This window comes from Mus caroli, chromosome 3 (genome assembly GCF_900094665.2).
Source record: "Mus caroli chromosome 3, CAROLI_EIJ_v1.1, whole genome shotgun sequence".
In the NCBI taxonomy this organism is placed as follows: domain Eukaryota; kingdom Metazoa; phylum Chordata; class Mammalia; order Rodentia; family Muridae; genus Mus; species Mus caroli.
The window spans coordinates 76,578,373-76,590,169 of NC_034572.1; the positions used below are offsets into that span (position 1 = coordinate 76,578,373).

The 11,797-nt window shown below is 43.3% G+C and overlaps 1 protein-coding gene across 1 annotated transcript in view; it reads left to right on the forward strand.

Annotated features, from left to right (window-relative positions):
• Rnf175 (ring finger protein 175) overlaps window positions 1–6,554 on the forward strand; it is a 23,295-nt gene extending 16,741 nt beyond the window's left edge. Inside the window, 4 exon segments of the mRNA XM_029475536.1 lie at window positions 1,799–1,924; window positions 1,927–1,955; window positions 5,777–5,883; window positions 6,535–6,554. Of these exon segments, the coding sequence (XP_029331396.1) occupies window positions 1,799–1,924; window positions 1,927–1,955; window positions 5,777–5,883; window positions 6,535–6,554 (282 nt within the window).
• The last annotated feature ends 5,243 nt before the right edge of the window (window positions 6,555–11,797 follow it).

Here is an 11,797-nt window from a genome sequence, read left to right on the forward strand (position 1 = left end):
GATCTCTTAGCTCCTCCTGTGCCATGCCTGCCTGGATACTACCATGCTCCCACCTTGATGATAATGGACTGAACCTCTGAACCTGTAAGCCAGCCCTAATTAAATGTTGCTTTTTATAAGACTTGCCTTGGTCATGGTGTCTGTTCACAGCAGTAAAACCCTAACTAAGACAGGTATTATGTTCCTAAGTCTGTTTTCTACACCCAGCCCAACTTGAGACCCATCCCATGGGAGACTATTAATGATAATCTGTTATATGTGTAGACAGGAGTCTAGGATGGCTGTCCTCTGAGAGGCTTCATCTATCAGCTGAGTCAGACAGATGCAGACACCCACAGCCACACAGTGGATGGAGCTTGGGGACTCCTCTTATGGAAGAGTGGGGGAAAGGATTTCGGGCCCTGAAGGGGAAAAGAACTCCAGGAAGACCGGCAGAGTCAACATGGACCTTTGGGGTCTCAGAGACTGAACCACCAGCCAAACAGCATACACAGGCTGGACCTAGTCCTCTCCATACATATGTAGCAGATACGCAGCTTGGTCTTCATGTGGGTCCTGAACAACTGGAACAGCAGCTATCCCTGAAGTTGCTGCCTGTCCATGGGATATGATCTTCTAGCTGGGCTGCCTTGTCTGGCCTCAGTGAGAGAAGATGCACCTAGCCTTACAGAGACTTGATGTTCCGGGGGAGGGGGCTCCCAGGGGAGGTGGAGATTGAGGAAAGGACTCTGGGAAGGTGTCTGGGGAGGAGGGCAGTGAACAGGATGTAAAGTGAATAAATAAAAAAAATGAAAATTAATGAATCTTTAAAAAGGAAGGAAGGGAAGGAGGAAGGAAGAGAGAGGGAGGGAGGGAGGAAGGAAGGAAGGAAGGAAGGAAGGAAGGAAGGAAGGAAGGAAGGAAGGAAGGAAGGAAGAGTAGCAGCTTGCTGATAGGTCTGCTCTTAAAGTACAACTGTTGAAAAAATAACCCTAACAGCCATTGACTTACAGCCCATCAGCTCAGTCTGTCCGGAACCCCAGTAGTGTGGGTTGGGCCCAGCCAGATTAAATGTATCTCCTGGAGGCCACTTGGACTCTGGTCAGTGGGACAGCCACAGAGAACAAGGAAAGAGTGAGGTCCCTACACCATGCTCTCTGGAAAGGGGCACAAGTAGCCGTAGAGGAGAAAGAGAAAGGGGAACAGGAGAGGACATGATAGAGGCACGAGAGCTGAGTGGTAAAACTCACTGTTACCCAGGTAGGCATCCCAGAAGCTGCTGATTCACTGACTGATGATTCTCTAAGGCCTGTCATGGGGGCATGTGTTAGTAACAGCAGCCCCTGGGCTCCGTGGAACACAGTGTGATTTTCAGAGTGCTTTCTTCTCTGGGTTATGTTTGAAATCTATGTCACCCTGCAGGATAGGGAGACAGCCCAGACATCAATGCTCCCAGTTTCACAATTATAGTGATACTTGTCTGTCCAATGCCCTTCACTACTGGGGCCCTACACGGCTTCCTCTGAAGCAGTCAGGTATAAGGACCAGGCTTGGGCGTTCTGGAGTATCCCCATGTGATCTTTCAGACAACTACCAATTTTCTAATCTGTAGAATTAACTCACAGCTGGTAGGTAAGCCATTGTTATGGAATAGACATGATGGTGTGGTTGCTCTCCACCAGAAAGAGTGTGTGTGAAGCGTTTAGTGAGTGATGGAGGTCCCAGGACTGAAGTCTATCTAGTTCAGCATCATACAGCAAACTGGGGCGCCATTTGAGGTCCCCATCACTGAGGGAGACTGTGTTTATTTCTCTGATAACTGGTGACCTTGCTGCAGATGTGGGTTGACCCTTTGTACTTCACAATAACGCTCTACTGGTGGTGGTTTCTGTCTATGTGGGGAATGTTCTCCGTTGTTACAAGTTACATCCTCTTCAGAGCTTCCTGGGCAAACTGCTCTCAGGGAAAACACCAAAGTATGTATTCCAGTCACTCCTCGTGGTCATGTTTAGTTCATCTTTAATTTAGGCTGAAGTTTTTATTGGGTTGGCCTTGGATTTTGTTCATTTGTTATTGTTCTTGTTTTATTTTAAAATAAGAATTCACAATATATGCCCCCAAACTCACAATCCTACTGCCTCAGCCTCTCCCAAAGCTGGAATTAATATTTGTATCTTTCCTAGTATTTTAAATGATAGAACCAAATAACTACACAGGTAAGTGATCCTGAAAACAATTTACAGGCCTGCACTAGCACGCCTAGCTGCTTTATCTCTTTCTTGTAAACATTAAGGAGTATATTGAATTTCCCTCGTTTGTGGAGTGTCTACAGGTTTCTAGGCATCCCCTAATCTTTTTTTTTTTTTTATCTTTGCAGTAAAACCATGTAGACCCTGGCTATCACAGCATCAATCCGCATACCCTGTGCAACGGGGACTGACTTGTCTCCTGTAGAGTGCATAGCTGCAGACTTCAGTTGGCAGAGGCAGGAACAAAAGGAAGTGAAACTGCTTCTCCTTTAAGTCTCTAGCGCACTGTTTGCATGATTATTTTTAGCTCCGTGTTTTGTTTTATTCTCCTGTAAGTTGGGTCAAAAGCACTTTAAAGCCAGCAAGGACTGAAGGTTCAGGATCTGACCTGACCACACCTAACACATCAGAAAAATGCGGAAGCGTGTCTAACAAGTGGGGTTTTAACATCGAGGGGCAGCCACCATCCTCTTGGGGCTTACACAATTCCCTGGGATCCTCCAGGCTTCTATGGCCACAGATGAGTTCTTTGTCCCTTCATCTGTGAGTGGGGTGCACGTCCTCACTGAGCAGCCCCTGCAGAAAGGAGAGGAGAGAGTGTGTAGTGTTCACTGTTTGTGAGACAGTGGTGAAAATTTACCCTGTTGGAGAAAACAAAATCATTCGCTTCAGGGATATATAGCCATGATATTTCTCTCTGTGTGGATTTGTTTCCCCCTGTTAAATACTAAGAAAGATAAAACAAGAAGTTTTCCTTTTTATCTTGGAAGAGGGGACATATAGAGTGAGAAATGTTTAAATAAACATGATGGTAACTAGAACATTTTCTTTTGAGGAAGTTTATGAGTTTTAGGCCAGCCTGGGGTACATAGTGAGTTTCAGATAAGCCTGTCTCAAAAAAAAAAAAATCAGTTACATGACTGCAGCTTTGCAGATAGTTAACTTAATTGTCAATTTGGAAGACCTTGGGAGCAATGTCAGGAGACTATTTAGACATGCCAGAGGTCTTAGAAAGCTTTTTAAAGTCAGTAAAAAGTGAAAACATGGCCACCTCTCTCCTGACTACCAAATGCTATTTAAGATTTGTCAAAGTGTTTTGGGTTGCAGAACCCAAATGGACTTGGGTTCATGCCCCAAATACAATCAGAGCAAGTAGTGCCCTGGCAAGGAGGGCATTTTACTTTCCCACTGTATAATGAATTCCCCTAGCTCAGTGCAGACTCCTAAGCAAGTCAGCTCACCCAGTACAGACAGTTCACTACAGGAATTACTCAAATTTGCTTTGCTAGCCTTTGTGACCCAGATAGCTCAGATGTCCAAGATACCAGGCTATCAATGTCTGTGCCCACAGCAATCCCTTTCAACTCCCACCTGCTCCACACTCCATATACCTCAAGAGCTGCCCAAAGTCAAGGTTCCCACCGTGTTCCGAAGCAGAGTTTCTTAAATGTTTTCACCCCAAAACTTCTTCCATGACCTCCCGGTATACAGGTATATAAAACACTTGTGTGAATCCAACATTTACAAATGATAAACCACACGGTTTATCTTAAAGCAATTATTTGTTGGACCTTTACTTTTGCTCTTTGCTAAAGATGAACGGCTGTGCATGCGGAAATGGATTTGGTTTTAACACAGCACAATGGCATTAATTGGATATTTGCATGCTGAGAAATGATGGTAGGGTAATATTTTCATATGGAGGCTGTTCTGAGGCAGGAACACAGTCTCTTACCTGAAGTAAATTCAAGCAGCCTGGAAGCTCCGGGTTCTACTGTCCCCAGAAGTATGTGTAACCCAATACGCAGGGAGATGAGCACAGGGATAATCTAATATATTTGTGACACTGATGCAGTATGTTGGGGACTTAGTGTGCCCAGTCTTTTAAACATGAATGCATTGTATATATAATATGTACATGTATAATATATATATTCACACACGTACATATCTTTCAGGTCAGTGTTAGGAACTAGCCCTATCACTGTCACTTTACAAATGAGGCAGTCATGGAAGAACTGTCAAGAAAGTTCACCAAGGCCCGTGGTGCCTAGCCACAGATGACAGTCTACCAAGTTCTGTCTCCAAAGGCATGTCACTTGGCATAGAGTGGCCTTGCAGTTCAAGATGCTGTTAGCCAGGAACATCTCCTGTATAGACCTGAGCCTAAGAAAGATCCTGATTACGTGTGGAGTCCAAGGAACCTATTGTATGTTGCTATCTGGGGCTGAGACTGGGCCAGGAGGAGCCTCTAAATCCTTGTTCACATTCCTAACAGCATTAGTTTTGTAACATAAACCTCCACTTTGAACTAGTTGCTTTTGCAACAATGTAAACGGCTCATCACAGGCAGATCAAAGTAACTGATGGCTCAAGTACCTCTCAGCAGAAAGACCTTACCACCTTCTCTGGCCTTCTTTAGAGACACCATAGTCTCCTGGTATACTGGCTGGCTTTGTGTGTCAACTTGACACAAGCTGGAGTTATCACAGAGAAAGGAGCCTCCCTGAAGGAAATGCTTCCATGAGATCCAGCTGTAAGGCATTTTCTCAATTAGTAATCAAGCGGGGAGGGCCCATTGTGGGTGGTGCCAATGCTGGGCTGGTAGTCTTGGGTTCTATAAGAAAACAAGCTGAGCAAGCTAAGGTAAGCAAGCCAGTAAGAAACATCCCTCCATGGCCTCTGCATCAGCTCCTGCTTCCTGACCTGCTTGAGTTCCAGTCCTGACTTCCTTTGCTGACGAACAGCAATGTGGAAGCATAAGCTGGATAAATCCTTTCCTTCCCAACTTGTTGGTCATGATGTTTGTGCAGGAATAGAAACCCTGACTAAGACACCTGAGAACAAAAGCCAATGTTTGCAGCGGTGCCAGTGTCTGCTCCACAGACTCTACCATTGCCTGCCCCTCCATGGGCATAAGTGCACCTGGGTAGGAGGTGCCAGGACATGGCTCTTGTCTGTTTCTTGAATGTGGAAAGGCATTCATCATTTAAAAAAAAATGTAAACAATTCAGTTCTCAGACTAGCCCACAAGCCATATTCAAACCATATGGATTCAAATAGTCCATTTTAATTGGAACTCAGTGAGGTAAACCATCTTGCTGGGCATGCATTGGCATGCATTGGCATGCACTGGCATTCATTGGCCTGCTCAGCACTTTCCTTCTAAATGATAAAGAAAGAACACATTTTTTTTACATTGTAATGAAAGCTTGATTTAATAACATCAGGAATTTTAATTAAGCACATGATACATTACCTCCAACAGGAAGCAAACTGGTGGACAGTGGTAGGGTTGCAACAAGCAGAGAATTCAAAACCATAGAGGGAAACTGAGGAACGCAGGGTAATTCCCACACTTCAGAAGCTAAGGCGAGAGGACGTTGAGTTTGTGTCTAACCTGGCTGCATACTGAGGCTCTGCCTTAAAAGAACAAAACCATTTTAAGCCCCTCAACCCAAAATGTCAACATAGAAAGATTTTATTTAAATAGTGTTTGGAAAGACAAAGTGATTTCCTCTGTGCTTCCCCCATTTCTGTTCCCACAGACTGGTCTACACACGGTTTCTTCTAATCTAGAAGATTAGTTACATGCTTGGTGTAGTGAGTTATTTGGTCATCATGTTTCCAATGTGTGGAATCAATGTAATATCAAGTAAGTGTCTTCACTTAAGAGGTTAATATCTCTACGTACCTGCTTCAGTCATTCGCCTGGTCGTGGTCTTCTCTCACCTGGAAGCACTTGGCTCTGCCATGTTCTGCGAACACATTCTCCATAGTAGATATCTACATGTAGCTTTTTCATTGGAGGACCCAAGGGAAAAGCCAGAGAGGGGCAACCTACAAAATAAAACTTTGTAAAGATAACGAGCTTTAAAGAGAATCTATAGTTTGTCTGCAGACTGGGCTCACCATTGAAAATGGGGCCAGCATGGAATAGAATAACTCATTAAACTGTGTGCTCTTTCCATGAAAGTTTAGTGTCCAGAGCTCCTTTGAGTATGCTGTTTCTTAAAATCCTTAGAACTGAGCTGGCCATGGACAAATTCACTAGCTTATGTGACGACTGAGCACTCAAACTGTGACGTAAGATGCCCATCATGCGTAAAAGGCACAAAGGATTTCAAAGATGGCATGGCAAGAATAAGGATCTGTATTGATTGCATGTTGAAAGGGAAGTGTTTTAAACACACTGATGGAATAATGTCACCCGCCCCTGTTTACTTTTGAATGTGGCTGCTAGAAAATTTTAAATGGCCAGCTCTAATCCCTTAGTGAGGATAACGCGCTCTGCAAATCGTGCTAGACAGCTTCATCATTGTGTAACCCTCGCAAGTAGTTTTCCACAAACTATGATTCAATGTTATGGGAGCATCATTACCTATGAGGCCCATCGCTACAGAAATGACAGCTGCAGTTCCCAATAGTGTGTTTGTGGCTATATTCCCATTTAACATCACTGATCTCCAGCAGAGGGGAATGGGTACTGAAACAGAAATAAAAGGATACCAGAAGGGTAGGCATGAGAGAAAATAAACCGGGATAGGTAATCATGTTCTGTGGTCAGACCTGCTCCTCCATTAAGATGCTGGCTCAGGCTGGCTCAGGAATTAATGAGTCCATGGACCAGGCCTGTGCTGTGGAATGGGGATTTAGGAAAAATCACAGAGCTATGGAAAGCAGCTCAAATAAAAATTCCCCAGAATATCCCTCATCCTGAAGTCACTCCAAGTCTCTGGGTCCGTAACAGAAATGAAAAAACAGAGACTGGCAAACCCTGAGCCATAAAATAAAGAAAGTAAGTGGCTAAGCAGTCAGCCCAGTGTTGCCATAGGCACTTCCCTTGGCAGCGCAGCGGTCTGGTTTTATTAGCGGTTCACAGGACTTCCAGAGAGAGAGATGCTAACGTTGCTAGCGGAGTAGAATAGAGGCACCTTCGCCAACCAGATGCTCCTAGTTTAAGATGCAAAAAGGTGAGGACTGCTTTTTTTTTTCTTTTAGCACATGTTATAATGCTTTTTTTTTTTTTTTTTTTTTGACTGTAGAAGCCTTTGACAGGACTTTCATGAAACATTTGGGACTATAGTTATTCCAAGATTATTACTGCCTAGGGTTTTCAGACCTTTATTCATGAACGTTCCTACAAGAAGGCATGCCAAGGACTTATCCCTTCAGCTTTGGAAGGGTCTAGTGTTTTCACTGATCGTGGTGGTGAATATACTACTAAGATTTTTCTGTATGAAGCTGTGAGTTTGTTTCTGTACTTTTTATCAATAAGATGATTCATATATACTGACCTGCATGTGGAAGGAAGATAGAGTTTATTTCCCCCACTGCCTTAGTCCTTATAAATACAGGGTGAATCCTGAAAGAATGAATGGCCATCCACTTTGGATTTCCCAGTTCATATAACACACACACACACACACACACACACACTCTCTCTCTCTCTCTCTACCTGGTTTTTCTAAATATGAAGTCTTTACTCTATTCTCCTTAAATTAATGAGCACAAACCTGGTCAGACAAGCTGGGCATGGGAATGAGCACGTGTAATTCTAGCACTTGGGATCCAGAGGCAGGAGGATTGAGAGTTCTAGGCCAGACCTGGATCTGGTCTCACAGAGCTCATGCATCAGTCTTGCCTGATAGGTGCAAGTGTTACGATTCATGAATTATGATCAGGGCTAATTGTATGGGTTGGTTAGTTTGTTTGTTATTTAAGATCTTTCCTTTAGAATGTGGGAGGAGACTGTCACAGGGAATCCTAGTGTATTTGAAAGATAACTCAACTTGTAGAGCCACAGGCTTGTTGCTGTGTGGCAGCTACAACGTAGAAACAAAGGGCCTGAAGCCCTGAGCTTCCTTCTTGCCTACCAGGTAATGTCTGTCCAGGCTTCATGCTTTCTCATGAGAAGAAGGAATGATATTTTTTCTAGACCTCTTTTTAGGTAAGTCAAAATATTTGTAAACATTCCACAGAGCCCAGAGTCTATGGCAGAGATCCTCGGCCTTTGATGTCCTTACAGCTGCCCCAGCAAAGTTTCCTTTACAACTCCAGTACACAGGACCTCAGAAGCCTTCGAGGGAGGCCCCATGCATCAGTACATCAGAAAACCTTCCCCCGCCCCCAGATGATTCTAATCTATGTTATGTCTAGGAACTACTTCTCTAATGGCTTATGATCTGATCTTAGCTGCCCTTGGAGTTCCTTGGGGTCAAGGGACCATCAAAAATTTGCAGCTGTCGCCCCGAGATTTAGGATTCTATCCTGAGATTATAATGTAACTTGGATACAGTATCATCTGCAGACAGTTATTATTATTGTTGTTGTTGTTGTTATTTCACTTTCCATCCCTATCACTGCCCCTCTGTCACAATCCCTCCCCACATGCCCCTCCCCTTCTCCTCCTGCCCCTGGTGGGTCCCTAGACCCTGGCACATCAAGTCTCTGCAAAGCTAGCCTCATCCTCTCCCACCATGGCCAGACAAGACAGCTCAGCTAGAAAAATGTATCCCACAGACAGGCAACAGCCATAGAGATAGCCCTCGCTCCAGTTGTTCCGGAGCCACATGAAGACCGAGCTGCAGACAGTTTTTATAAATTGCCCAGGCCTTTCTGTGTCCAGCAAAAATTAAAACCAGTTAGAACAGGTTTGTCTAAGTACTGCATTACAAAGAAGCATTTCATGACTATAGCAGCCCCTGTCTATCTGAGGTTTCACTTTCTGCAGCTTCAGCTACTCATGAGCTACAAAGATGCAATACATTAAGTGGGGAATTCTGTAAATAAATAGTAACGTTGACTTCCCTGACTTTCTGAGCTCAGCAGCCTTTGAAATCCTTCTCCCCTCTGCTCCACCTCACTGAAACCTGAATCACCCTTTGTCCAGGGCCTATGTGAATGCTACAGACCTGTTAGTTGCTGAGCAGCCAACTCAGTTATTTGATCAGCAATCAATGAATCATGATACCTGTGTCCAAGTCCCACATTGCATAAAGCTTACCCTCAAAGCACAGACATTTACTACACTGTGTTCATTATTTCATTGTTCATTTTTTTTTTCTTTTTTGGTTTTTCAAGACAGGGTTTCTCTGTGTTAGCCCTGGCTGTCCTGGAACTCACTCTGTAGACCAGGCTGGCCTCGAACTCAGAAATCCACCTTCCTCTGTCTCCTAAGTGCTGGGATTAAAGGCATGAGCCACCACTGCCTGGCCATTGTTCATTTTTTTAAACTTCTTACTGTGTTTAATTTGTAAATTTAACTTCATAATAGATACATGTGTGTGCATGTGTAGGAAAAAAACACATCACACGTAAGGCTCACTACTACCCAAGAGTTCATTCATTCGTGGTAGGTTTGGGGCATATCACCCAAAGGAATTCCTTTGTCCTCTGTCCATTGGAGCTGGGTGGTACAATTTGATAAAGAGAACTTTTTAGTCTCCAGTTTTAAAAAAGGAAGATAACAAGAACAGCAACAAAACCGAGTTATTGAGCAAATGCATACCTACTCTGTAAAATATTATGGTGTTAGTATTTCCCAAGCGCCTGCCCTCTCCTACCCAACCAAAATGCCACATTCTTACTTCCTTCTACATTGCTTTTTCCATAGACTCAAAGACTGCATGGATTTGGGGATTGGATCCTTGTTCTATGGCCTTTACTATGGAATATGGACTTTGCTGAGATCTACTCAGACCACATGGCATCTACTCTTAGTGGAGTTTTCTTTGTTTGATTTATTGACTTAAATGGAGGAAGAAGCAGCCCCATCTTCTACATCAGTCCCTTCAGCACTGTCATGGTTCTCCAGACCCATTGCTCCCTGGAGTCACATTCTATCAAGAACTATTTGTTGTTACTTTATTAGAAAATACATCCCTATGGCCAACAAGATGGCTCAGTGGATAAAGGCCCTTGCTGATAAGACTAATGACATGACTTCAGGATCTGGACTCCATATGGTGGAAGGAGTGAACTGACTCCTGCAAGTTGTCTTCTGTCCTTCATATATAAGCCAGTGACATGTGCCCATCTACTCCACACCACACACACACACACACACACACACACACACACTAAATAATTTCTAAATGAGAAGAAAATGCATTCTTTGTATAAAAGTACTTGGGAAATGTGATATTTTGTAAAATGTGTTACTTATTCGAGTTATCATGTCTAGCATATTCTAATTGCCAACATTTAAGGAATTAATTAAAGATGAGTCATAAGAGAAACCACTTAATTCTGACTGAAACTTCATCTAATGGGATAAAAGTGACATTTCAGGAGTCAGGATATAGCTCAAGAGTAAAGCTCTTGACTAACACATGTGAAGCCCTAAGTTGACTTCTTAGTCACGGAAGGAAAGGATATAATCTGTATTTGATGCTGCACAAAAACATTTTAGAATCAACTCAGGGTAATCTTGGCATGGAGATTCGTCACCATTATGCAGCACGTGAAAAGTAGAAATATAAAAAGTGATAAATGTGCTCTGAGTGTACCTCGGTAACTGGATTACTTTTAAAGCTTAAATAGTTTTTAATGCTTTTAAGGTTAAAATTCAGAATGGACATAGGTCTTGGTGAGGTGGCTTCTAGACCCTGTGGCATGTGTGCATTTCTGAACACTCACAAACCAAGGGCTCCGTGTTCCTAAAAGTTCCCATCTTGCTCCTCCTGTGTCCTGTGCACAGCTAACGTGACGTGGGGAATCTGTGTGAGAAGCAGAGAGTGGGGTCTGGGCTCTCCTTTTGCCCATTGTGAATCAGGACTTAAATGGACATGAATCTGACTTCCTGGGCTCCTAATATCCTCCCTGTCTACCGTAGGCTCAACTGTACCTTCTTTCTAGAGTCTACAACCCAACTTCTGAGATGTGAAGTTTTAAGTACCACACCTTTGCAGTTCCTCTGCCCTGCATTGCCTAGGGGACAGATGCAGAAAACCGCCCTTCTCAAGATGTGTACAGGAAGCAACATTTTTGCTCCCAGTTCCAATAAAATCCAGACATCTTATCTCTAAGATAATCTCGGATGCCTCTCTCATGCTTGTTCTTGAGTACCAGAAGAAGATAAAGATTGCGTGTGTTCTTTTCTCCCATGGACCAAGAAGAAGAGCTTCAATGGTGGACAGGACAGCCCAGTCATCAAGCACCAACTCTCTATACTTCTTGCGTGGTCCAACCCCTCAGGCCTAAACATTATCACCACCAATCATCTTCATTCTAGCTCCAAAATCTATTTTTAAAACAACAGGAAATTTTTATAGTCACCAGTAAGTTGGTATATACATATGGGTGTTCTTGTGTACACACAAAGGCACACACTTATACATGTGTTTGTAACTGAAGTGAGAAAGAAAAAAAAAACTCTATAGCCATGACAGTGTATTAGTCTCACACCAGATCAATTAAGTCAGAATCACTGGGAGTGGAGCCTATATATGCTTCTGTTTTGTTTAAAAAATAAAATAAAATAAAGCTAAGAAAAAGGAGTAATCGATTAAACTATCCACAAATGGATGGGCCTTAAAATGCATATTTTTGAGTGAGAGGAGCCATTC